The 27,075-nt window shown below is 35.7% G+C and overlaps 1 protein-coding gene across 9 annotated transcripts in view; it reads left to right on the top strand.

Annotated features, from left to right (window-relative positions):
- LOC131693080 (potassium voltage-gated channel subfamily H member 6) overlaps positions 1 to 27,075 on the top strand; it is a 457,523-nt gene that overhangs the window by 407,890 nt on the left and 22,558 nt on the right. For 8 of the 9 annotated variants that reach the window (XM_058980601.1, XM_058980599.1, XM_058980603.1 and 5 more), the window contains 9 exons: positions 6,995 to 7,118; positions 7,478 to 7,598; positions 20,515 to 20,633; positions 20,926 to 21,116; positions 21,251 to 21,393; positions 21,800 to 21,993; positions 22,886 to 22,977; positions 23,059 to 23,171; positions 23,359 to 23,433. In XM_058980601.1, the coding sequence (XP_058836584.1) occupies positions 6,995 to 7,118; positions 7,478 to 7,598; positions 20,515 to 20,633; positions 20,926 to 21,116; positions 21,251 to 21,393; positions 21,800 to 21,993; positions 22,886 to 22,977; positions 23,059 to 23,171; positions 23,359 to 23,433 (1,172 nt within the window). The remainder of the gene's footprint in view (positions 1 to 6,994; positions 7,119 to 7,477; positions 7,599 to 20,514; positions 20,634 to 20,925; positions 21,117 to 21,250; positions 21,394 to 21,799; positions 21,994 to 22,885; positions 22,978 to 23,058; positions 23,172 to 23,358; positions 23,434 to 27,075) is intronic. The other variant, XM_058980602.1, reaches the window with a different exon arrangement.

Here is a 27,075-nt window from a genome sequence, read left to right as displayed (position 1 = left end):
TTCCAAAAATGATCTAGACTGTCTTTTGAAAACGGTCAAACTTTTTTACCAGATTTTTTCTCACATGGCTATAGTCTACAAATGACAAATCCTACAAAAAAATGTTGCAGAAGTGATTTTAATAAAAATATTGAAAAAATTCTTCATCAAATCCTACACTGAAAAAAAATTTGGATGAAATTTTGTTCCAAGATGGGTAATTATGTTCCCTACCTACCGTCAAAAAATCAAGTTGGGAACTTTCAAAGAAAAAAAGTTATTTGAAAAAAACTTTTCCTTGTCCAAAATGATTTTTTTGTGATTTTTTGTCGAAAACTAAACCAATGAAAGTCATAATCATCTCAGAATCCAATAAAACTCAGTTTGTGAACAGATATTTTCTAATATGGCAACTATTATTATTAATCAAGAATCCCATTGAAAAGAGTTCATGCCATTAAACAACTATTCCACTAGTACTTCTTTATTTTCTTGATTAGTTCTTAGGAAGGAAATAATCATTATGTATTGAATTTTACATAATTATTTACTTATTTTTATAGATAACATTTGTCTTAAAACTATATTCTATTTATTTATTTATTAACAGATTAAGGCCGAAGTGGCCTGTGCCGTATACGAAAGATTCCTCCATTCCACTCGGTCCATGGCCGCGCGTCGCCAGCCACGCAGTCTGCGAAGGGTCCGCAAATCGTCTTCCACCTGGTCGATCTATCGTGCTCGCTGCGCGCCACGTCTTCTTGTACCGGTCGGATTGCAATTGAGAACCGTTTTCACCGGGCTATTGTCCGACATTCTGGCTACGTGCCCGGCCCACCGTAGTCGTCCGATTTTCGCGGTATGACAGATGGGCGGTTCCCCCAACAGCTGATGCAACTCATGGTTCATTCGCCGTCTCCATGTGCCGTCTTCCATCTGCACTCCACCGTAGATGGTACGCAGCACTTTCCGTTCGAAGACACCAAGTGCGCGTTGGTCCTCCACGAGCATGGTCCAGGTCTCGTGCCCGTAGAGAACTACCGGTCTAATCAGCGTCTTGTAGATGGTCAACTTCGTACGACGGCGAACTCTGTTCGACCGAAGTGTCTTGCGGAGGCCAAAGTAAGCACGATTTCCTGCCACGATGCGTCTACGAATCTCTCTGCTGGTACCAGTGAGCCCAAGTATACGAACTCTTCAACCACCTCGATTTCGTCGCCACCGATGCAAACTCGAAGCGGGCGGTTGTCATTCTCTTCTCGTGAACCTCTTCCTATCATGTACTTTGTCTTCGACGTGTTGATGGCAAGTCCGACGCGCTTGGCTTCTCTTTTCCGTCTGATGTAGGCTTCCTCCATCTTCTCAAAGTTTCGTGCAATAATATCAACGTCATCGGCGAAGCCAAGTAGCTGAACGGACTTTGTGAAAATCGTACCACTCGTGTCGATCCCTGCTCTTCTTATTACACCTTCCAGCGCGATGTTGAATAACAGACACGAGAGACCATCACCTTGCCGTAACCCTTCGAAGGGACTCGAGAGCGTCCCTGAGACACGTACTACGCACATCACCCGATCCATCGTCGCCTTCACTAATCGCGTCAGTTTGTCCGGCAATCCGTACTCGTGCATAATCTGCCATAGCTGATCTCGATCGATAGTGTCGTATGCGGCTTTGAAGTCGATGAACAAATGATGTGTGGGCACATTGTACTCGCGGCATTTCTGCAGTACTTGACGAAGAGCGAACACCTGGTCCGTGGTAGATCGTTCGCTCATGAAACCCGCCTGGTACTGCCCCACGAACTCTCTTGCAATTGGTGATAGTCGACGGCATAGTATTTGGGAGAGCACCTTGTAGGCGGCGTTCAGCAGGGTGATTGCTCGGTAATTACAGCAATCCAGCTTGTCGCCCTTTTTGTAGATAGGACACACGACACCTTCCATCCACTCCTCCGGTAAAATCTCCTCCTCCCAAATCTTGGTAATCACCCAGTGCAGCGCTTTAGCCAGTGGCTCGCCACCGTGTTTTAGTAGCTCGCTTGGTATTTGGTTAACCCCAGCGGCTTTATTATTTTTGAGCCGGCTGATCTCCTCCTGGATTTCTTGGAGAACCGGAGCCGGTAGTGTAATGTCTTCCGCGCGTGCTCCCAGGTGCGTTACACGTTACACACTGGTCCGTGAGAAGATTCCCGTTTGTATCTCTGCACATGTCGACCTGTGGTACGTGGCCCCTGCGCGAGCGGTTCAACTTCTCGTAGAATTTCCGTGTGTCTTTAGCGCGGTACAGCTGCTCCATCGCTTCGCGATCTCGGTCTTCCTGCTGGCGCTTTTTGGTCCGGAAAACCGAGTTCTGCCTGTTTATATCGCGCCTCGTTCGCCCTCGTGTGGTGTTGCAGCATTCTCACCCATGCATGCTATTTTGTATTGTTTCTATACAAAGAAAATATTTTTGGCTCATCTTCTGAATTACAATACGTTTTCGCCTCTACTTTTCCACCAGAAATAGGCACAAAACTGTGAAATTTCTGAGTGTCAGACTTTGTTTAGGCGATATTATACAGTTCTTCGAGTTCTACTGGCATTTTGTTGTACTGTTCAGTGGATATGCACCAGAAATTTAATTTTATGATATTTTTAGCAGTTTGTTCAACTGCCCAGTTATATAACTCTCGGAAAATTGTTATGGTATTTCCATAGTCACTAGCAAGACTGGCTCTTTTTGCCATTCGTTTGAGTATGCCACCAATAGCATCACAGGGTCCTTTGTCATGGGATGTTGCAAAAAATGCCATTCTGCGCTTAATTCAAGCTTTGTCTGGAATCTACACAAGGTTGCGAAGTTTTTTTCTTATTTTTGTAGTGTGCTGCTGCTCCATCAGACATAAAATAAATTTTAGAAAAGTTTGTCAATTGTTTCATAGAATTTCTCATTATAGAGATGAACAACTGAACTACAGTCTTCCAGTCTTCCAGTCGTCCAGTCTTCCAGTTTTCCAGTCTTCCAGTCTTCCAGTCTTCCAGTCTTTCAGTCTTCCATTTTCCAGTCTTCCATTTTCCAGTCTTCCAAGCTTCCAGTCTTCTTTCAAGTTTGTTATGAATATATACCAAATGCGATACTGATACTTTTTGCATGTATCAGGCAGCTAGCAGTTGGGAAATTTGATTCTGAGATCATTATGACTTTCATTGGTTTAGTTTTCGACAAAAATACACTGAAAAAAAATTCAGCTTGGACAATTTTTTTTTAAATGACTTTTTTTCTTTGAAAGTGCCTAACTAAAATTTTTACGGTAGGTAGGGAACATAATTACCTATCTTGGAACAAAATTTCATCCAAATTAAAGATGGGTTTTTTTTTTGTAAATCGACTTTAAATTTTTTAAAGCGATTTTTTTCAGTGTAGGAGTCGATGAAAAAATTTTTCAATATTTTAATTCAAAAATTTGAGAAATTTTGTAATCACTTCTACAAAAATTTTTTGTAGGATTTGTCATTTTTTGACTATTGGCTATTCCATTTGGCAAAAATTGGTGAAAAAAGTTTGACCCTTTTCAAAAGATAGTCTAGATCATTTTTGGAAAAACAAAGTTTGTAAAGTAGCTTTTTGTGACAAAGTCTTAATGTACAAAAAGTTTCATTAAAATCTGAGAGGGTGCTGCCAACATTTGTTCGAGTAGGCGCGAAATTCGTCAAAAGTTATATAAAGATAGAGCTCACGTGTCTTCAGCAAATTTGTCTAAAATGCGTTGTTCTACAACTTCCCTGAAGACAGACAAGCTCAATCTCGAACTGTTAAAAAGTTCAATTTTAGATCACGCTAGGGCGGTTCTAGCCTCTGTTTAAGCCTTTGCGACGCGAATTTTTTTATTATGGCTACTGTATTTTTAGGTTTATATAGGTTTTTGGGGTAACTGATTTTGATTCTGATGTCGAAAATGCTAAATTCAAAATGGCGGATCCAATATGGAAACTGTCGTTGGCCAAATTTCATATTTTTATATTGGCCTAAAACGTCTTACAAGGGAGTTTTCGCGGTCACTGACTCTGATTCTGACATCAGAATCGTAATCAGCGACCCCAAATCGAGTTTTATGTTCATTGTAACAAAATTCGCAAATTTCGTAAAAAAAATGGCTGCTATTGTATAGCCGCCATTTTGAATTTTCAAATTCTGTTATCAGAATCGTAATCAGCGACCTCAAAAACCACATAATCTATTTTTATGCTAGTTGAGAAGTTATCCCTGTCTCTCAGAATCATCAGACCAACATAATAATAAATTCCATTTTTGCATATTTTGATAATTTTTTTTCGAAAAAGCTGACCTACGAAAACCTCTACAAAAAATCTATTATTCAGTTCAATGTTTGAAATACTTGCAAAATTTTTTTTTAGATTTCTAGAACTTTCAGTTCAGACACAGCTAAATTTATTGTAAAAAACGAAATTTTCGAGTTTTAATTGTTTATAACTAATAAGTAATTAACAAATTCACATAATTTGCAGTGCTATTTGTACTCCTTACATGCCTAAGAAATGATTAAAAGAAAGAATTCGTATTTATATGTCAACGCTAACTAGAAATCCAATAAAAAATTGGGAAAAGTAGGTGGGACGTATACGCCCCACTACGTCGCAAAGGGTTAAGTGAAAAGAAAGGCCTAGCAAAGTACAACAATTTTTCTAAACGTATTATAAGGCTAAAATATTTAGTATGGGCTAAAAGTTAAAATTCCTACTAAATTTACATTCTGGGCCCCTGTGCAAATTTTAACATTAATTGTTATTGGAACAAATTTAGTATTTTTATTGTATCAAAAAGGATCTGGAAGCTCTCGAATAACCTATTAACCCTAGAACATTGCACTTGCTTTTTCTACCCTAGAACGTTGCTCTGGGGCACAAATGTACCCCACGCGTTTGGTCGCAATTTTCCCAGGTAAAAATGCAAACAAAAGAAATGTATAATATGTTATTTTCCTCATTTTTTTAATTGCAAAAAAAGCTGGCTGTGTATGTGAAAGTACGGAATTTATTTAATCAATGATGGTTTTGGTTTAAACAAAAAAGTGAAAAATATCGATTTTGACTTCTTTCACAAAAATTACCATAACTGCGAATTTTCAACAGATTTGAAAAAAATCAAATGATTCTAAAAGTTGAAAGAATGGTCTAAAACGGTATAAAATGGAATTTCGGAAGTTTTGGAAAAGTGCAATTATTTGGAAGAGTGAAAGCTTCAAAATCGGGTTTTGGAAAATACCACGAAATGGGGTGGAAATTAAAATGAAAAAAATATTTCTGACCAATAGTACATTGGTAACACGCAACGTTACTGTTACAGCTATTACTGTGCGCAAATTATACTTGTGAGCCATTGTTTTGAAAAACTATAAAAAATAAACATAAAAATTTTCTTCTATTTCGAAATTAAATTAAATTGAATGAATGAATGATTAAAAACGATTATATAATACTAATTGTACTAGCATAGTAAAACAGTATTTAAACTGGTATTGTCATCAGTCACATTTCCACTGACAGCACGAAACCTGACGAAACGCTAACGGCAACCGTACACTGGGGTACAAATGTACCCCACGCCAACTTTGACATCTGCTTCCACGAAGACTATGAGCAAAATGGCTACAACACCTTTTCCTACCCTTACTAAGAACTCTAAACTGAATTATGGTTAGGTCGCTAAATGCCGAATTCTCGTCTTCACACGGCTCCAAAGAAGGCGTGGGGTATATTTGTACCCCAGTGCAACGTTCTAGGATTAAAATCCCGCGTAGATTTTATTATTTTACGGCTATTGGTACATCGACCCTACCTGGGTTATAAAATGTTTGCCTAATGACTGTCGTGCTGATTGGAACCCATATTAATTAAATTGTGCATGAGAAAATCGCATCCTTCGAAAAAAAAAATATCAATAGGAAAAAATGTTTTCAACTATTGGAAAATGATTGTAAATAATACTTTTTCTCGCTTGTACATTGTACCAGGATTTTATTCCTTTGAATGGTTAAGGCGCGTTCGTACAGTAAAAAAAATCAGGTATGAATAAAAACATAAAATGCAAGCGCTATTGCTTCGTTTGACGTTTCCTATAGCCTCATTGAATATTGAAGACGGAGGCAGTTAAAGTTGATGGATTTCCATTCAATGGCCATGAATATTTATATAGTACTACTGGTACCTACTCTCTGCGGTCACATTTCTATGCCGAACGGTGCACGCTAAAATGGTGTGTAGTACGTATATATTTGAAAAAAAAATCCCTCTTTGTAATGTTCATAATCTGGCGGCTATTACGCATTTTCTGGTTGTTTCGGGTGACTGAGGTTCAGTGAGCAGTGATATTGTTTCAGTTGAATGAACTTAATACCTCTTTGTTCGAAACGAACTGAAACATCATTCTAGTGTTACTTAATCAATAATTCGACACTGTGCAAGCTACTAGACGATCTGTGTTACTTTTTCGAGTAAATAAAAGTTTTTCTTAGATACAAATAATGGTTAAAAGAGCTTTTAAATAAAAAAAAGATTGATATTTTCAAAACAAAAAATCGAACCCAATATATCCAATTAGGTAATTTGATCAAACCACTGATGTAAGACTTTATTCGAAAAGAAAAAAATAAAAATTCATCTTTCATTCAATTACCCATAAAACGTTCTCAAAGTTCCACGTATAGGAAATGTGATACGGTAAGACCCGGAAGACCAAGTCTCAATTCCAGGTACTTTACGAACAATTCTCATTTCTTCTTCAATTAGCGCTTTATATGATATTTATTACGCTTGAGTACAGCTTCATCGTTCAACGGACGAAAACAGCGCGTAAGCAAACACCGCAAAAAAAAATCTCTGCCTCCACGCTACCGAATCCTTTTTTTTCGATTCTTCAGTTCCACTTCGACGAACCATTTCCAGCTAATAACTAATATATCATCTCGTATCTATTTGCTGCCAACAAAACACATCGGTTTTCCCTACCCAAACAGGTACGCGATAGGAAACGCCGAACGGCCAATGATGAAGAACAAAATCGGCTGGCTGGACGCGCTAGCCGAGGCCACTCAGGAGTATTACTATGCCAACAACACCGGTGGAGGACCGTCGATAAAGGTGAGTTCGTGTAATACCGGTTAATGTTGTAAGCGAGGCGGTACCTCACCAAACTGGTAAAACTTTTCGCTGCCCTTTGTTTGTTTCTATTTTCTTCACTCGTGAAGGGGAAACAAAGGTGAACGGCGTTTCTGGTCGTGATAACACAAAACTAAAGCACTGGCGCAATTTAATATAATAACCACGTTCTTACTTCCAGTCTGACGCTCATAAATATTCATAATCCCGTGCAACAAATAGTTTTCATGAATCGATTTTTCAACTTTTCTTCCCGCTCTCATCGCTCTCCCGCTTCCGGTCACGGTTGCTACCACGCGAACTACAATATCCGCGTCGTCGTCCGCCATCCGCGCCTGCAGTCGCGCTATGTCACGGCACTGTACTTCACCTTTACCTCGCTGACGTCGGTGGGCTTTGGGAATGTCGCGCCGAATACGGACGCCGAGAAAATATTCACGATATGCGTGATGCTGGTCGGGTGTAAGTATTGCTTTAATGTTGCAGGTTTTCTTATGTTGTGCTATCTTTGAAATAACTAGTGCTTAAAGGATATTAAAATCAGTCTACACAATGCCGTTTGTATTCAGAAGGAGCAATTGAACGACAATCCGGTCGTTGGGGGATTGAAGTCCTTGGCTGCGTTCCTTCTTATCATCCTTTTAACGTGATGTCACTAAAGTGGCCGTGGAGAACGCGTAATCATGTCACAGTAAAAGAAACGCGAAGCCTCGGTGAACGCGGCAAATCGCCATGCAAAGTGCTCACGTTCGCAGACGCTTCACTTTCCGCGTCAGCCTTTAATCAGCCTAATGCGAGGGTGTACACAATGATATGTGCTAGAATTTTGAATATTTTAATCCGGTACTATATTGCCGTTATAAGCATATTTGTCCCATGTTCTATGGGATTCCCTATATACATGGGACAATTATGCGCATATTGGCAATATAAAACAAAAAACCTGGAAGAATCTGACATACGTTATCTTACAATAAAACTTATCTCTTGCGTAGAATTGTTGTGTTACTGTGTACTTGCTAGATTGTATATCGAGTATTTTATCGAGGTACTCGCTGAATTCGAAGTACAGTAGTTTGTATACGGGAACGGATATAGTGTAGTTGGTAAATCGATTGCCTTGTACGCAGCTCACCTTGGTTCGATTCCCAACCCCGCACATAGTATTAGAGATTTTCCTAAAAGAGATTTCTCTGACCCAAAAGTAGGCGAATGACCCTAAGGTTAAAACCTCTATAATGAAAATAGTTTGTATATCGCCTGGAATATCACTCTACCGACGGCAAAATGTTTGAAATCCACACAGTCATTTGCCAAAGCGAGACCTACGTTTCACTTCTTTGCCACTGAAATCTGTAGACTTCAAAATTCCGGTATCTGAGAATTTAGAATTGAGAATCGTATCCGCGGAATTCGTTTCTAGGAATCCTCAGAAATCTTTATCTAGATACCCAAAGTCGGGATTCGGATAACCAAATTAAATAGAGCCTGACGCATTGTTTAATTAAGAACAGTTTTCCGAAATAAAAATTTATGTCCCGAATACTAAGTCGTGTAAATCTATTTTGAATAGTCGAATAGACCAGATTATGATTAGGCTAGAATAGCAGCATAGCTAACACATAGTATTTTTAAGAACTTATTACCAAAAATAACAATTTGCGCAAGAGCATGAGCATAATGACCGAACAATTCGTATTTGCTGGGGTAAAGAGTTACATATATTTGGATTCAATGGATATGATCTATAAAACTCTCAGGAATGTTATCATGTGTTTATTGCTCTTGGCAGCCGGGTGTCAAGAGTTTATGATAGATTTGTCGTTTGTTGATTTAATTTTGAAATGATCGGAACGTAAAAAAAGCAACTTCAGCTACGAGCAGCTGACAGCTAGGAGTGTCTCTTATGATTAATTGAAGCAAACGGCAAGCTTTATGATTCCTTGCTTCTTCATTCCGCCGAAACACGACATTCCAAAAACAACACACTATGATAAAAAGCGATCACTTTTACTGTCTCTAAACTTATCGGAATACATATATTATTTATCGCATTTAAACTTTAGTATTATTATAAGAAATGAAATTACAATTATGTATTGGTTTCTTTCTCCGTGGACTATTCATTCTTATGTTATAATCAGTGTTGGGAAAATCATTATCAATGAAAGTTCATTCCAGGTTCATTCGTGAATTAATCTTTCCCAGAACATTTCCAAACAAAAATCTGTGAAACCAAACATCGCATCCGATTGTATCATTCTTGAGACAAATATTCAATGATTCTTAGCATCGAAGTTCGCACGCGAACTTCTCCTTCAGTGAAACTCTTGAAAAAATGTTCGCCCAAAGCAACATCGCAAAAGAGACATTCGGAAGCGAAAAACGCTTTTAGTGATGCTTTGCACACCACATCGAAAATGTGATTGTATATGAAACTTCCATACTCGACCATACAAACAACGGGTTGTTAAGAACGGTCACCATACCAGAATTTGCTTCTTTCCATATATATTTTGACAACATACCATTCAAGCACCATACAGTTTGTGGATATTTTGGATCTAGCGATGCATAAAATATTACGTGGAGTTTCTTTCCTTTTCCCATTTTAATTCTGTCGATTGAGTTTTTATTTTTTTTTAACGCGTCGGCTTTGAAGAAAGCTTCGTTGATAGTAAGGTAGGCTGAAGCTTTATCCCACTGAGCTGTCCCCGCAATATTGTAGGACGAGGTTTTTTGTATCATGTTAATCTATAGGTTTTAGGAACCTTTGGAAATCCCTTGAAAATCATTTGTTCGAAGATCGTGCAAGATGTTTTCATAAGGCGAACTTTTTTCTATATTTTCGCCAACATAAAAGTTCGCAAGCGATCTTTTCTTCTTCCGATATTTGCTTGAACCGAATAATGTTCCCAAACATCGACACTCTTGAAGTTCACTGACGATTTTTTCTATAGCGATATTTTATATCAGTGATTTTTTTATTAGAAAATCGGCGATGAAAAGATTCTTTTGTGAACATTGATATTTTGATTTTTTCCCAACACTGGTTATAATTAATCGAGTGCATTGTTATGATGTCTGATGCGCATTTTAAACGGTATAAAATAAGCACTACCGAAATACCCAAAACTATAACATTGTATGTCGAATATACAACCGATGCCATTGTTTTTTACCCTAATTACTAGAACAAGATCGGCGACAAAAAAATCGAATAGAAACCAACTTGTCACCTTTTGCGTCAATAATCAAGCTATAGACGAATTTCGCACCAAATCGTATTCAGAGTTGGCAGCACCCTCTCAGATTCTAATGAAACTTTCTGTACATGTCACAAAAAGCCACTTTGCATATTTTGTTTTTCCAAAAATGATCTAGACGTAGACTGTCTTTTGAAAAGGGCCAAACTTTTTTTACCAATTTTTTTCAAGAGGCTATAGTCTAAAATGAAAAATCCTACAAAAAAATGTTGTAAGAGTGGTTTTCACAAAATTAGTCAAATTTTCGAATAAAAATATTGAAAAAATTCTTCATTGACTCCTACACTAAAAAAAATCGATTTTAAGAATTTGAAGTCAATTTACAAAAAAAACATTTTTGATTTGGATGAAATTTTGTTCCAAGATAGATAATTATGTTCACTACCTACCGTCAAAAATTCAAGTTGGGCACTTTCGAGAGAAAAAAAGTTATTTTAAAAAACTTTTCCTTGTTCAAACTGGTTTTTTTCTACAGTGTATTTTTATCGAAAACTAAACCAATGAAAGCCATAATCATCTCAGAATCCAATAAATCTCAGTTTGTGAGAAGATATTGTCTAATTTAGCAATTAAGCATATTTTTATTAAAGGGTTAACTACTTTTCCATTTTTTATGGGATCGATTTTTTTTTATTACTTTATGTGAAAGTACAACTCCTTGCGAATGTTTCCCAAATTTTTATAAAGATCCAAGAAATAGATCGAAAGTTACAGAGCTTCCAAGCGCGTTTCGTCTACCAAGAGCAGTGGTAATTTGAAATTTTAAACTCGATTATCTCGAAATGTCTTTATACTAAAAATGGGTTTTCCGTGATCACGATTGCCGAAAAACTACTCAATCAATTTTCTTATTTTTTTCAATTGATCGTAATTTTTTTTTCGTACTTTAACGATTCCTTTTTTATTCATAAATTTTTGTTTCATGGACAATCATTTTTTATTACAATTTTTAGAGTTTAAAACAGCTATTTTTACTAAAAACGTTCTAGAATGCAGGAAAAAATTATTTTTTATTCAACTAATCGTTAAGGTACGAGTAATACTTATATACTAATGGAATTTTTTGAGTTTTGGGATTTTAGAGGATCTATTGGTCTCCAATCGTGATCACCGCAAACCTCTTATATAAAAAAGGGTTTTAAGGAATAAGCCATAACTCCACCAATTATCAATTTATTTGTATAAACTTATGCTTGTTTATTTTACTGAAAAATGTACTACCAAAATATTATAAGTTTGATGCAATGAAATCATTGCTTTATTCCTTTATGTAAATTCAAACTTTCTTGACATTTTTATCACTAAAAGGTATGTAACCCCTTAATCAAGTATCCCATTGAAAAGAGTTTATGTCGTTAAACAAATATTCCATTATTACTTCTTTATTTTCTTGCTTAGTGCTGAGGAAGAATCAGAGAAAGAAATAATATTTATATATTACTTTTTTCCTTTTTTATTTCGACTATGTTAGTCACATTTTCTTTTTTACATTTTAACGACATTCAATTAGCTAGAGATTACTGGATAGGGAAAGTTATGAAACTTAGAGACATAGTACTCAAGTGAGAGCAAGGATGTGAAGTAAACAGATCGGAAAACTAGAAGTGGCAGGGTCATTAGAACAGGCTTAATATCGTACGGGCTTAATCTTTGTCTTCTGCTAATGAGGGTCGAGCTTAGGCAGAATAACTACGAATCACCCGAGTTCACTAACATGTGTCCTGAAAAAGGTATCTTTACCGTGACAACATTTGTCTTAAAACTATCATGCAATATACAAAATTATTATTTCTATACAAGAAAAATATTCGTGGTTCATCTTCTGAATTAGAATACCTTTTCGTCTCTACTTTGCCCCCAAGCTCTTAGAGTTCTTCTGACATTTTGTTGTACTGTTCAGTGAATATGTAGCAAAAAAATAATTTTCTGAAATTTTTATCAGTTTGTTCAACTGCCCAGTTATATAACTCTTGGGGACTTGTTATGGTATTTCCATAGTCGCGAGCAAGACTGGCTTTTTGCCATTCGCTTGAGAGTTGCGCTTAAGGTTGGAGAGAAAATCGGAAAAAATCAAAAAACTAAAAAAGCAGGTTTTTCCACACCGAGTGTTAAATCTTCAGAAAAATCAATCAGCAGTACTGTATCAACAAATTTTGAATAATAAACCTCGAATTCATGAAACTATTTGTGTTTTCAAAAAACTAGTTCGTCCTGAATATATACATGGCGTTCATTAGAATGTTTGGTTAGGGTACTGTTGTTGTTTCCTGAACATGTTTAGTTTTTGTTGTAATTCTAGTTCATGATTTGGGAATATACAGCCGATAGTCAAATGATGTTCATGATTTCAAGAGCCTGTTCGCGATTCTTGTGATTTCTCATCACGTTATTATGCTATCTTATTCATGAGTTTACTATCGCATCTTCTGTCAGACTAGCGGGATTGAAATTCATGATTTCAGGATCTTACACTACGTTCACACTACGAGTTAAAACGTTTTTTAACGCTATCTTGATGACATTTTTCTTGTTGCTAATTATTATAACATGTTTTAACTCTGTAGTGGGGACATAGTATTAGCCGCGATTTTTGTAATTAATGTTATTGTGATATTTTAGTTATGAGTAGAGTGATTCATGTTCATGATTTTAGGATCTAAGTCACGATTTTTTTAACTGCTGTTAATGTTATCGTAATATTTTAGTCATAAATAGAGTAATTCATGTTCATAATTTCAGCATCTTAATGATGATTTTCGTAATTTCTGTTCATGTTATCGCAATGTTTTATTTTTAAACTTACTTCCAAATTTGACACGAAGAGTAATGTGACTAATGTTCATGATATCAGCAGTTTTACCATAGTATCCGTAAATTCTCTTCGCCTAATTTTGATCCATTACTTTTTGGTTACTATCGGTTTGTTTATTCGGAATAACGTGACAACATGAACTGGATCATAAAAATATGACTGATTCGCGATATCTTGTTCTGTGAATTATATCACACACTATTTGGGATTCTCAGCGCAGTTTTCGTTTTCTATCCAGACATCACCATGAACCTTATCAAACGAATAACGATGTTCGAGGTCCTAATAGTTTTTTTTATATCTAATGCTCGTGTCTATTACTATGATAGCTAGCAGCTGGACATTTCATAAAACACTGCATGGAATAAAAATGATTCCACGAACCATTCTCCAAATTTTGTGAAATAGTTCATGGGAAAATTTAATTGTCATGTTGCATGAAATTGTAAATAATTAGCTATATCTTCTAAATATCACCAGCGCGCAAAATAGATTGTAAATCATGTACTAGGCATCATGAACCAGTTCACGAATACATGAATAATATTTTATGATTTCGTGAACTATTTCACAAAAATTATCGTGAGTTGTGACTTATAGTAGGTATCACGAACCAGTTCACGAATACAAGAATTATATTTCATGATTTCGTAAACTATTTCACGAGCACGGATATTGGATCGTACCTAATATCCATATCAACTTTTGAATAGGGCTAATAAGATTTGTAAACAAACCTTTGTTTTGATAATTTCTCTTATTTTGTTATAATTTCTACATTGAAAACATTTAAAATTGATTCTATCAAGTGTAAGGATGTTGATTCATGTGTATTTTTCATGAAATTCAACTCGGCAGCGGAGTAAGTTTGTTTACAAAAATCTCATTAGCCCTTTTGAAGAATTAATATTGATATAATAAAGATCATGAATAAAATTTTGAATTTCGTGAAATAGTTCTCGAGAACATATCCAGAATATTTTGATTCTGTGAGCTAAGGCTCCTATATCTATGAAAATCATCATGAGCCAACCTTTGGTTTTATGACATAAACTTGTAAACTAGTTCGCGTACTGAAAATCGGATTAGAAATCGCTTGGCGGAAACCGTGACACAAAACAAAACCAAATAGTTCCACTAAAATATGCGTTATTCGGGCGTTACTGAAGGGAAATTGAACATAATTATAAAACACATGATTTTTGTTCAAGGCCCTATTTTCATAACGTAAAACCTGTTTTAATCCACTTAGTGGTGCAATTATTCCTTCTTCATTTGTCCAAACTACGATTCCATAGCTGGTTATGTTCAATACAATGCATGTTATGTTCAATACAATACAATACCATTACAATGGTGGAAATGTCTATTACATATTCATTACGATTTGCACATATTACATACAATGGATCGACAGCCATGATTTTGAGATACTATGTGTCGACACTGAATCATCGCTTGAAACCAGCCGGCGGATCAAGGAGGAAGATCCGATAAAAAATTTTAAACTAGTTTTAATTTTAAATTCTCTTACCTAAGTTTTTAAAGGTCTAAAAAATTAGGTTGATGATTTTTAGAGTGATTGCATAACCTTCCTATATTAAAAAGGCAAAAATGTGCCAAAGTCAAAAAAGTTAATTTCCGTCAATTTTTTTTTTTTCGAGGTTACATCAAATCTCAACGTTTCATGCATTTAAAAGTCATTTGGCACCCAAAATACAAGTTCGATTTTGAAATTTTCCCCTACTCCCCCCTTTGAGAATTTTTCATTTCAGTTTATATGGGAATTTGCTGTGTGGTCGCACTCTTCAACCCGTAATTCCGGAACCAGAAGTCCAATCAACAAAAAATTCAATAGCAGCCGATGGGAAGGTTGCACCTTTCATTTGGGCAAATCGGTCCAGCCATCTCTGAGAAACAGAGGTGACTTTTTTTCCACATACACACATACGCACACAGGCATTTTCCGATCTCGACGAACTGAGTTGATTGGCATATGACATTCGGCCCTCCGGGCCGGGTTTACGTTGTCGATTTTTAGAGCGATTGCATAACCTTTACAGAAAAAAATATTTTGTATTTTTAAGTTTATTTTCATGCACATATTTGGAGCATGAATATAAATGTACAACTTAGTTCCACCACAAATCCACACGACTTGTCGTGTGTTACAGTTTCTTCAAATGGAAAACCAATGCACTTCAATGTATTTTTACACGCATATTGCTGTAAAATGAATGACATGTAATATTACTCGAATGAAAGTGTAAAATTGTATACTTTTTGATGCTCCAATTGAGCGCATTGATTTTAACGTAATTTTCAAGTTTTGATTCAATCTGTATGTTTACATGCGTATTGATTTACATGTCTTTTAAATTTCATTATTTTTTGTGTGATATGAGAAAGGCAAAACATGATTGTTCCCGGATTCATAGCACATTTTTCACGATTTTGGGAACATTTTTTTCCGTGTAGCTTGGATAAATTAGAAAGGCACAATTGCACCACTAGGTGGATTAAAACAGGTTTTTATAATATTGTTGATATTGATGAACAGTAACGGAAAATCTAACATAAAAATGGGATCATAGTCATAAGAAAGGTTCAATGACACTGTATGGAAAAAAGCATTTAATATTTTAGGACTTTTGACATTAAAAATGAATTCAGCACATCAAAATAGGCTTAACTTGTGATTTTCAGCCAAATTAGACAACGTTTTTGGTTTTGTTTGACTTTTGATCGATGCTCCGCCACTGTGCAACGTGTTTTAGGTTGTTGTGCTAAATGAATCGTATTTGTTCAGAGTTCCACTTCTTGCTTCTGCGACTCACTTATCTTTATAGTTTGTTACTACTAAACGGTAAAAATAGACCATTTTGAACATAAAAAGCACAATGCTTAGCTTTTGAAACCTTCTTATCAGTATCTGATACTGATTTGGCTCCAGATAATGATTGGTATTGTACCCTTCACAAAATGGTCTAATCCAACTTTTTCTTTTGGGAGAACTACCACTGTGCATGGAATAGAAATCATTATTTTAATAGATTTCTTCCACTCTGGAGGCTATCTCGCTTTTTTTTTCTAAATTTGTGTACCACTACTGGCACTATTAGCGACACTGGATAGTCATTACCGGAGTACCGGTTCTCACCAAAAAAAATTCGGAACTAAGAACCCCAATTTTAGCATTGAAAATGCTTTACTAGACTATATGCCGCTGGACCTAGCTGAAAAATTAAAATTTAAAATCGATCCGCGTCACGAAAATGTGTTACAATTTAAAGCCACTGTAGCGCTGTTGATTCTTGATGGATTTGCGATATCTAATAACAGATCGATTCAGAATAATCCGATTGATTGTAACTGTATTTTGGTATTTTAACTAGGCGCTATTGAAATATTCATATTATTTCAAAAACATTGTGGAAATGTGAGATAACAAAGTTTACGCTTGTGTTTTGTTAATCGTTACGCGGATTTTCATAATTCGAACAACAATCGATTAAAACAATTGCCAGTAAAAAATTGCTATCAAATTTATGTGTGAACTATTAGTTTATACTGTGCGTATGAGCCGTGCCGGCAAGGTTCGAATCTTTTCATAGGAATCTCGACCAGAATCACAAGATAAATTTATCACCAAACCATCCTTATTAGAAAAATATTTCTAATAACTTGATTTCCATTTGCGATTGTTAATGATCAGCTATAAACCTTTACCAAAGAATAGCAACGTTTGAAAATTATATCAACATTGTACAATTATTTAATCCGTTCAACGTTAATTTTGTAATGAATCGGTAGAAAATCGGCTGAATCAAAATGCGTATTATTGTAAAACTGTTTTCATTAATGTGCTCCGTTTTACTATACATTTTGGTACATTGATGTATATGTTTCATGTCAAACGATCTTCTTTCTGTGATGGTTTAAAGCCACGGTGTCTCTGGTAGAACAATATTTGGACAAAAAAAAATCAGTATCGCTGAAATATTCACTAATTTAATGCTTAGATACTCCTCTTTCATCTGAGACTAAATTTGAAATGTACTATCGGGAGGTCTAAAACAATTTTTTTTTAACATTTTGATGATTATTTTTGAAAACTGCGTTTCAATGAAAAGCTCTCAGAAGATATATCACTTTTAGGAGGATGGATCTTTGGACATACAGTATCAGAATGCCTCCGAAGGCACCAATGTCCGACATTTAGCCAATTTCGAAATAATTTAAATTTAAAATTTGAATAATATTTTTACTCGGGACATTTCTTTTTTGTCTCTGGCAGAACAATATTACCACAAACAAATCAATATCACTGACGTACTCACTCTCCGGAAACTTGCTTCTATTTTAAACGAGACAAGTTTTGAATTGTTTTCTCTAAGGTGCAAGAACTTTTTTAAATATGAAAAATAAATATCTACGTTTATATACGTATGAAAACTTTATTACTCGTTTATATGTCGATATATGAAACTAACTTTTTTTTGAAAATTGATGAATAATTAGTATCAGTAAATAATTTCTTAGTTAATGATTTATTTGTGTTCTTTGAATTCAATTAGTTAGTGTATGTATTGTTTAACACTTAAATTTAGTGCTTTTTTCACAAACGTGGACCCCGTTGAGCGAGAAGTCATTTTGATGTGTACCAATTTCCATGATTACAGTGTTTGTTAGTATACTTATTATAAGTACATTGGCCTTATATCTGCTTCCTATTTATTAATATCTGCTTCCTACTTCCATGGTAAGTGAGATGAAACTGTCTTTGTAGATTAATTTTCTGAAATTGGCTGAAAATTTGAATACTTTTTTTTGGATTTGCGATCAATGCACTAAATATTACTATATTTTGCATTAAAAATGCTACGATATAGAAAACGTTACAATTTTTCGCATCTACCAAGTTGTGAAAAAATTTAAATTATTTTTTTCATTTATTTTAAATAATTGTGTTTTTGGGTCAAACCTGTAATAATAACTTTTTAGAATTTCTTCAAATCCGCAAAACAATACCCTTTTGTTTATATTTTATGATAATAGAATTTTTTTGCTCAGGATTCTTTTCCGACCCTTGTCTAGCTCAAAATTATACCATTTTTGGGTTCCTCATAACATTTTACCTATATTTCATGTATTTAGATCGTTTGTTTCGTTAACTACTCAAACCATAATACTTGATAAAGTGCACTCTAAAATTTCAATTTTCGCATATTTGCTATAATAGAATTTCTACTTTGAACCAACTGCTTTCAAACATTTTCTCGCCTCCTCCAAATCAGATAGTATGAAATGATTTTGCGGAAAATATAATTTTCTGCTAAAATGTGGACCACTGCTCCTATGTGTTTTGAAGGGAGACTCTGTCGATCGTATTTAAACTTGTAATTTTCAAGGAATCTTAAAACTAAAACAAATCAAATTGAGCTAAAATTGTTCGAAGAAACCATAGAACAATGATAGAATTTTGAATGTAACATTAGTTACAAAGAAACCCCGAGCAAAAATATATTCCGAAGAAAAATAAATTGAAGGATACGATTTGTTTTGCAAATTTCAAGACCTCTTAATACCAATGCGAAACTGGCTAAATGGTGTCTTCGAAGCATTTCATTAACGTTACAAGTCCGTTCCTCTGACAGTGTGTGCTCACTGATTTAACCTCCTAAAAAGGAGATGTATGTTTTGAGCTACTCATTGAAAAATTACCTAAAAATTAATCAAAATGTTTAAAAAAAAATAAATGTTCTAGACCCCCCGAAAGAACATTTCAAAGTTATGCTCAGATGAAAGAGAAGCATCTAAGCTTTTTTTGAGTATTTTGGCGATACTGATTTTTTGTTTAAATATTTTCTACCAGAGACACCGTGTAAAGAAACAACAATCTGTGCAACTATTTGAAATAATCTGACAATTATTGATGATCTATAAACCTAAAATTAGCGCAAGGTGTTGGCTAAACATGTAGCATTTTCAATGTAACTGTAACGTGTCTTGCACACAACACATTATTTTTTTCTAAAGAAGAGAATGGAACTGCATACACTACGTGTAAAACTAGTTCTTACTTAGTTTAAAAAATGGTTCAAAAGCAGCTTAGAACAGTGTTTTAAACAGATAAGTGTACGACATCAAAATGTTTCACTACTGATAAGAAGTTCGATATTTTTTCAACACTTCTGTCTGTTTCCGTAAAAACCAATCTTAATTGACAGTTCATCTAATTTTTAAAATAATAAATCTGTGAATCGAGAACTTTATTTGAGACTAAAAATGGGCTCTGTCCTATTAGGCAGATATTTTTCAAGAACGGTTGTTCTAATAACAAATACCGCTTCATTCAGAATTGACTTATTCTGTTGGCATTGATTGTGATCTAGAAAGAGCCTCACCTAATATGCAGATGGTTCTACCATGGGAGAAAAATAAATGCACCAGTGATGGCAGAGGATCAATCTTCATTACAATCCGCATCTGCTTTGTGGCCCGATGATGTATGCGTTCCATTTGTTCAAATTTCCCTTGTGGCGTGGGCTTTACCTAGAAATACTGTTCACCGGCTGTGCTAGTCAGATGTGAAGCTTGTTCTATTTTCACGTTAACCCTTTCATGCCCAACTTTTTTCTAATGCCTGTAGGGTTTCAAAACTATTTTTCCTTGAAAACGGTAGGATCAAGAAACACGACAAGCTATTTTTCATAAAGATAGTTGCTTCCCTCGCAGTGCTAGAAGCTGTTCAATTTATACCTTCCGATGCTCACTACAATTCTCCTAGAATATTTACAATGGTCCAATTGCGTGGAAAACGTAATTAAAGGTTTGATCAGTTTTCAATAATATTGCAACATAACGAAGATATATGAAAAATAAAATTTCCGTCGTCAACGTAAACTGTCCCTGGCAGCACTGCTCCATCGGAATGCAATCAGCAAAATTGCAATAACTTCAGTTCTACAGCTGATTTCTGTAACTGTTAATACTCAAATGAAAGACAATAGTCACATTTATAAGCCTTACTTGCTTTTGTAAGCAAATCTTGTCTCGATCAAAAGTTATAGTTGCTTAAAAACGTTGTTATCCACAAACAACATGGGCATAGCAGTAGTTGAAATACATCCTAACTCACATATGAGCTGATTCAATTTCTCAAAAACCAATAAATATCCATATCTTAACTGATAACAATACAATTATGATATAAATAACCTTTCTTTTCTTCTTCTTTCTTTTCTCCAACCGGTTGACCTCGTTCCGCTGAAAATTAACAACAACAACACCACACCAGCACTCATGTATGCCAGTATCTTCGGTAACGTATCGGCCATCATTCAGCGGCTCTACTCCGGCACGGCCCGATATCACACACAAATGTTGCGTGTTCGCGAGTTCATTCGATTTCACCAGGTACATTCTCCGCTACGCCAATTCCAATCTAAATACACACACATATTACACATATACATCACGTGGGCTCAAGAGGACGCAAGCCAATGACTCCCGGCCTCGTGCCACGCGGGAGGTCAATACGGGAGTAAGCTTTCGTTCCCGTGGTGCCCAAGAGCGTTCATTCAGAGCATTCCATGGTTGCATAAACAAGTTGTTGATTGTGAACATACATGAACACACTGTTCTGACCCTCTCCGTTTTGTCTTTTGTGCCGTTTTTCCACCGACGATAAAACTTAAACCCCCTGCAGATACCGAACCCTCTGCGGCAGCGGTTGGAGGAGTACTTTCAGCACGCGTGGACCTACACGAACGGCATCGATATGAACTCGGTACTGAAAGGATTCCCCGAGTGCCTACAGGCCGACATCTGTTTGCACTTGAATCGAAACCTGCTCAACAATTGCTCCGCCTTCGAGGCCGCCAGCCCTGGCTGCCTGAGGTGAGTCCACGGCCTGGTGCACGTGGTGACGAGGGGTGGTGGTGGTGGTGGTTGGTACCATTGCATCCCGAGGACCTCTTGTGGTGAAGCAGCAAGATTTATTATCTTCTTCTTCTATTTTTCATTATTTGCAGAGCTCTTTCGTTGAAGTTTAAAACAACCCACGCTCCTCCCGGTGACACTTTGGTGCACAAAGGAGATGTCCTCACGTACCTTTACTTTATAGCGCGAGGCTCTATAGAGATTCTGAAGGACGATGTAGTCATGGCGATATTAGGTAAGTGGTGGTACTATTTTCAGCCCCGCACTTGACTTGGATTGATCGTTTTGTACCGTTCCCTGAAGGGTATGTTCATAAACAATAGCACACACATAATTGCTCGACAAACGGTCGCCATTTTCCGGATTCTCTTGAGACATTCAGGAAATGAATGAATATCAATTAGCTACGATTTGCATAATTTTTTCAATCAACTTATTTTACCCGTTTTGCGCTTACACACTGGCATACAACATTTTTCAGAATTCGCCACTAGATGGTGCTAATGAACATGAACACTTGTTTAATCCGAAAAGTTCTTTAGGAAAATGAAAAATAACCTTTTAAAGTTCCCAAAGCATTAACCCTCTATTGACTAACTTATTGTAAATTTTCATTACTAATTTTTATCTCTCAATTTCAGGGAAAGATGATATTTTCGGCGAAAATCCCTGCACGCACGCGACGCTGGGAAAATCGAATAGTAATGTTAAAGCATTAACTTATTGTGATCTACATAAGATTCATAGAGATGACTTATTAGACGTGTTAGATTTATTTCCGGAGTTTTATGATAGTTTTGTAAATAGTTTGGAAATTACGTATAATATGAGAGATGTGAGTCGATATTCCAAAACTTTTCATACACTATTTTATCCGTAGTAGCCTTTCGCTTCTTATATTTCTGAGGTATTTTTTCTTTTGTTAGTTCACCTTTCAATTTGTTTTCTCTATTTCGTATCTAGTGGCATAGTTGAATAGTTGTAGTTTATGACCTATGCTAGTTTCGAGAAACATTTCAACTTCTAGTTTTAAATTAAATTTTCTTAAGCATGAATCACCGCCACGAACAGCCAAATTCACATTTGGTCGAAAACCACTGGTATATTTAAATTAACGAATATTTTACTAATTTTATTAAATAATAAATAAAGCACAAATTTAAAGATTCGAGTAATTCAAAAGTTAGGTCAATATTCTGTGATACATATATTAAAGTCGATGATAATCTGAAGAATTTTCAAATTTCTACATGTTCAGCGATTTGCATTACAGAAAAATTGTTCGCGTTTCATTGCTCACTCATAAAATATGCCTACGAAGCGAATCGATTGTAACCTGAAAATTGGATTCTCGAAAGCAGCAATCGAAGAAATAGTGTGTAGTTGCACATCTGGAATGGAAGTTTAGTTTGAGTTATAGGTACTACATTCCATTCAGTTCCGCAGCACAAATAGTTCCTAAAGCACAACATGGTTGTCCCAACCATAGCATCGGGACGCGGAAAGTAGCACCATTGTTCGGATAATAGTTTTCAGCATTCTTTCGCAGCGCTTTTCTGTTCGTCTAGTTTCTTTTTTATTTATTTTGTTTTTTTTTTGTTTCTTTAGATGCACCTAAAGAGCTGCATCCGTGCAGCAGTTTCGTATCCCGCTGAACGCATTTATTTTTCCTCTCGGTCTGGTTTCTTCTTCTCTCCCCTTTGCTAACTTTCCCTCGGACGCGCCAGGAGGAGCAAGCGGGAATAGAGTTAAGGCATCGACATATGCGACTCGGGTCACAGGATAGAGACAGCGACTCGCGATCCTATGTTAGGAGGATGTGAGTTTTTTCCGTCCAATTTCCCGCGAATAGAAGACAACATATTTTAATACATTTTTTTGTACATATTTCCCATCGCAGAAGCACGGTGCATCATCAAAGACAAAGTCAGACCAAATGTGATATTCCAAATGATAGAAGTTCGGGACAATTGAGCACTAACTTCGATGACGATCGAAAATTTTCTATATCAGGTGAGTGGTTTAAGCAAACATCATCCCCGAAATCTTATTAATTCCAGTAGAGTTACAATGGCCGTACGAGAGCTCTTTAGACTATTATGCCAGCACTGCGCGATGAATTAATAAGATTTGCTAGTGGCACCTTAGTACCTAGTATTACGTCATTTTTCAATTTTCGATTCTTTACGCCAAAATTTAGGAATGATGTCTCATATAAAGCGAAGCATACCAGATCTTAGATCGAACAAACATCAACCACTAACCAGTACTTGTGGTAAGCCAGTCACGTCATACGTCATCAGCCTGTTGCGCATAATTCGGTGTTGTGTGGTTGTCTGCCTGTCAAAATATACCTACATAAATCATAGTTTGTTTTTGCTGTTGTGGCTGAAAGTGTGTGTTTTATAAGAACTGCTATAATTCGCTGTTTTCGCAAATGCTGATGGAACTAACTGATTCCGATGGAACGGTTTATGGAACAATGCAGTGCTTTTTGCTTATCTTTCAGATGCTTTTAGACTAAAAATGGTACCGCAGAGAACAAACTCCATCTACCAAAAATAAAATTTGTAAGAAATAGCGCTCTATTCAATCTTAGTTTAGTACTTGTCACCAAGACCGCTGTTGAGGTTGACCGATTTGACAACTGACCAGATAGACAGCTCAAAATGGCCGCTAAAGTTATGTCTCTAGTTATACTAGTACGGCAACCCAAACGTTTCAGTTATTTTCATTCTTAAGTGATCGAACATGGCAGTCTGTTCTCTGTGGTCCAAGCTTCGTGACGTTGAATTTAAAGAGAAAGATTTTATTTCTTACTTGTAAATATCAGCACCTAGTAGTAGCGAAAATTGTACTGAGTAGTGTGATACATGGTGTTCCTAAAACCGTTATTAACAAAAAAAATGACTATAAATTTGTCATACGGCATTCGAAAGATACAGTATCCAAGCCTCTTCTCAGTGAATTTCAAAATGATCCATCGAGGGATTCGAGAGAAATTGCAATTTGAAGTTTTATGACAAGTTTCATAAGGCTACCAGTAAACACCCACGGGTTTGGTCCTATCTCTACAAACAAAATTTTTTTTGTCTACTTATTTAGAACATGGCATTCGAAAGATATAGTAATCAAGTATATCTCCTGCAATTTTGAAAATATTTCATTGACGGAATCGAAATTTATGACGGTTTGGATGTGGTATGCGGTCATAGATGGATTTTCTACCAGACTCCAAGCGTGAATCCATGTTTGTCCATTGACTATTTAGATCGTTTATACGTGTCGCGGTTTTTAAAGGAAAACCTTACCATTTAATTACATAAATATAATGTACAAAAGGTGTTATTTATATGGCGCACTGAAAAAATATGAAAATAGGGTTGTCTACCAAACGTTAAATATAATGTGTAAAATAAAAAATGGATAAAAGTCGGAATTCAAAAGGCCACATTTCAATGGTTTGTTGACCGATTCTAATTATTTTTTCATTATTGAACAAGTAGACGTTTCATCGTTAATTTTCATTAAGAAGAATATAAAATAGAGTTGCCTACTTCAAACAATAGACAACATAATTATCCTCAATTATCACTATTTAGTGAATATCTTTGTATTCAAAACGATGACCTATACATTAGTTGAATGCAACGAACGCAAACTACAAATGATGGAAAAATAAAACCATAAATTTAAAAAATATGAAGGTATTCGCTGATTCAGATCAATTTATGTTATGATACGGTTTGTGTTGGAAATTTTGTACAATCGCTGGTTGGGTTGACAGATGTTAAAACTGGTCAAAGGGGATGTTATTAGTACAAGTTCATCTGCTCATATCTCTAACTATTGTCAGTTTTATTGTCGAATTGAACTTATCATGAGAATTTGACATTCAGATGTTTATACAGCAATTGCAATCAACTAGTATATAAAAATGGATAGGCAGCTATTTTTAAAACAAAAATATTTACTAAATAATGATAATACATATCAACTATATCGCCTATTTATTGATGTAGATGAATCTGTTTTATATTCTTCTTAACGTAAATTAACAATGAAACGTTTACCTGTTCAATAATGCAAAAATAATTAGAATCGGTCAACAAACCATTGAGATATGGCCTTTTGAAGTAAACATTCCAACTTTTATTCATTTTTTTAGTTTTCACATTATATTTAAAGTTTGGTAGACAACCCTATTTTCATATTTTTTCAGTGCGCCATATAAATAACACCTTTTGTACATTATATTTATGTAATTAAATGGCAAGGTTTTCCTTTAAAAACCGCGACACGTATAAACGATCTAAATAGTCAATGGACAAACATGGATTCACGCTTGAAGTCTGGTAGAAAACCCATCTATGACCGCATACCACATCCAAACCGTTATAAATTTCGATTCCGTCGATGAACTATTTTCAAACTTGCAGGAGATATACTTGATTACTATATCTTTCGAATGCCATGTACTAAATAAGTAGACAAAAAAAATTTGTTTGTAGAGATAGGACCAAACCCGTGGGTGTTTGCTGGTAGCCTTATGAAACGTGTCATAAAACTTCAAATTGCAATTTCTCTCGAATCCCTCGATGGATCATTTTGAAATTCACTGAGAAGATGCTTGGATACTGTATCTTTCGAATGCCGTATGACAAATTTATGGTCATTTTTTTGTTAATAACGGTTTTAGGAACACCGTGGATAAAATTACACGGGGGTGGACCTAGCGTAGTTGGTAAATCGATTGCCTTGTACGCACCGCACCTGGGTTCAAGTCCCGATCCCGCACATAGGGTTAGAACTTTTTCATAAGAGATTTTTCTAACCCGAAGAGGCGAATGACCTTAAGGTTGAAATCTCTATAATCGAAATAAAAAAAAAATACACGTTCACCTCAAACCGCTTGGAAGTCTACGGTGTATTAGGTTAGTGGACAATGAGCATAAGCGGCTCCAGCCGGCTGAGAAAGGAGGGCACACCTTTCTGACAAAAAAGTGTCGAATTTTGTAAACTTATTGCTTAACACGGTTCGTATTTGGAGATTTGCGAAAAAATTGGATAAATCGCATCATCTTTGAATGCTATTCTTTTTTCTCTACTATTCATCGGGGAGTCCATTTCTCCATTGATTTTTTTTAGCTTAAACAACACGTGGTGCATGTTATTGTTTTCCTGATAGTAGAGCCCAATTTTACACAATCGATCAGGGTACAATGGATGATATGAAGGGTTCCCCTATAGCAGGTCTGTTACACTGATAATATAAATTCGTAAATATAATGAAATCGATCATACAATGCACGAATTCATTCGTCGTTTTCTGCAACGAAGTATTTTCGTGCATCCTAAATAGTAGGTTTCGTTCATTTCATGAACAAGAATGGCCGCTTGGTGAACGAAATCTTTCGTAAATTTTACACGTTTAATGTATACTGCACGAATGTTATCGTTGATAACGACATAATTTTTCGAGAATGAAACGAAATGTTTTGTTTATTTTAATGTACACACACTATTACGAACGATTTCGTTGGTCGCACGAATTAATTTCGTTTATCTTAGAAAAGTGTTCGTATTTATTATGCTCTTATTGTTTTCAGTCGATCTTTTGGGATCGATGTTTGACAACATCGATTTTTTTTTAATTTAAAAAAATCAATGTGGCCAAATCGATTTTATTGTGGTACGAAGAAATAGCCGCTTGATGAACGAAAGTTTTCGTAAATTTTACTTATTTAGTTTACATTGCACGAATGTAATCGTTGATAACGACATTATTTTTCGTGAACGAAACGAAATGTTTCGTGTATTTTAATAAATGTTTATGCATATGATGAACGATTTCGTTGGTCGCACGATTTCGTTTCGTTCATCTTAGGAAAGTGTTCGTATTCATTAGTATATTATT

The sequence above is a fragment of the Topomyia yanbarensis genome, chromosome 3 (assembly GCF_030247195.1).
Source record: "Topomyia yanbarensis strain Yona2022 chromosome 3, ASM3024719v1, whole genome shotgun sequence".
NCBI classification, from domain to species: domain Eukaryota; kingdom Metazoa; phylum Arthropoda; class Insecta; order Diptera; family Culicidae; genus Topomyia; species Topomyia yanbarensis.
The sequence above is the reverse complement of the archived record's forward strand: the minus strand, read 5'-3'. Positions and strand labels throughout refer to the sequence as shown.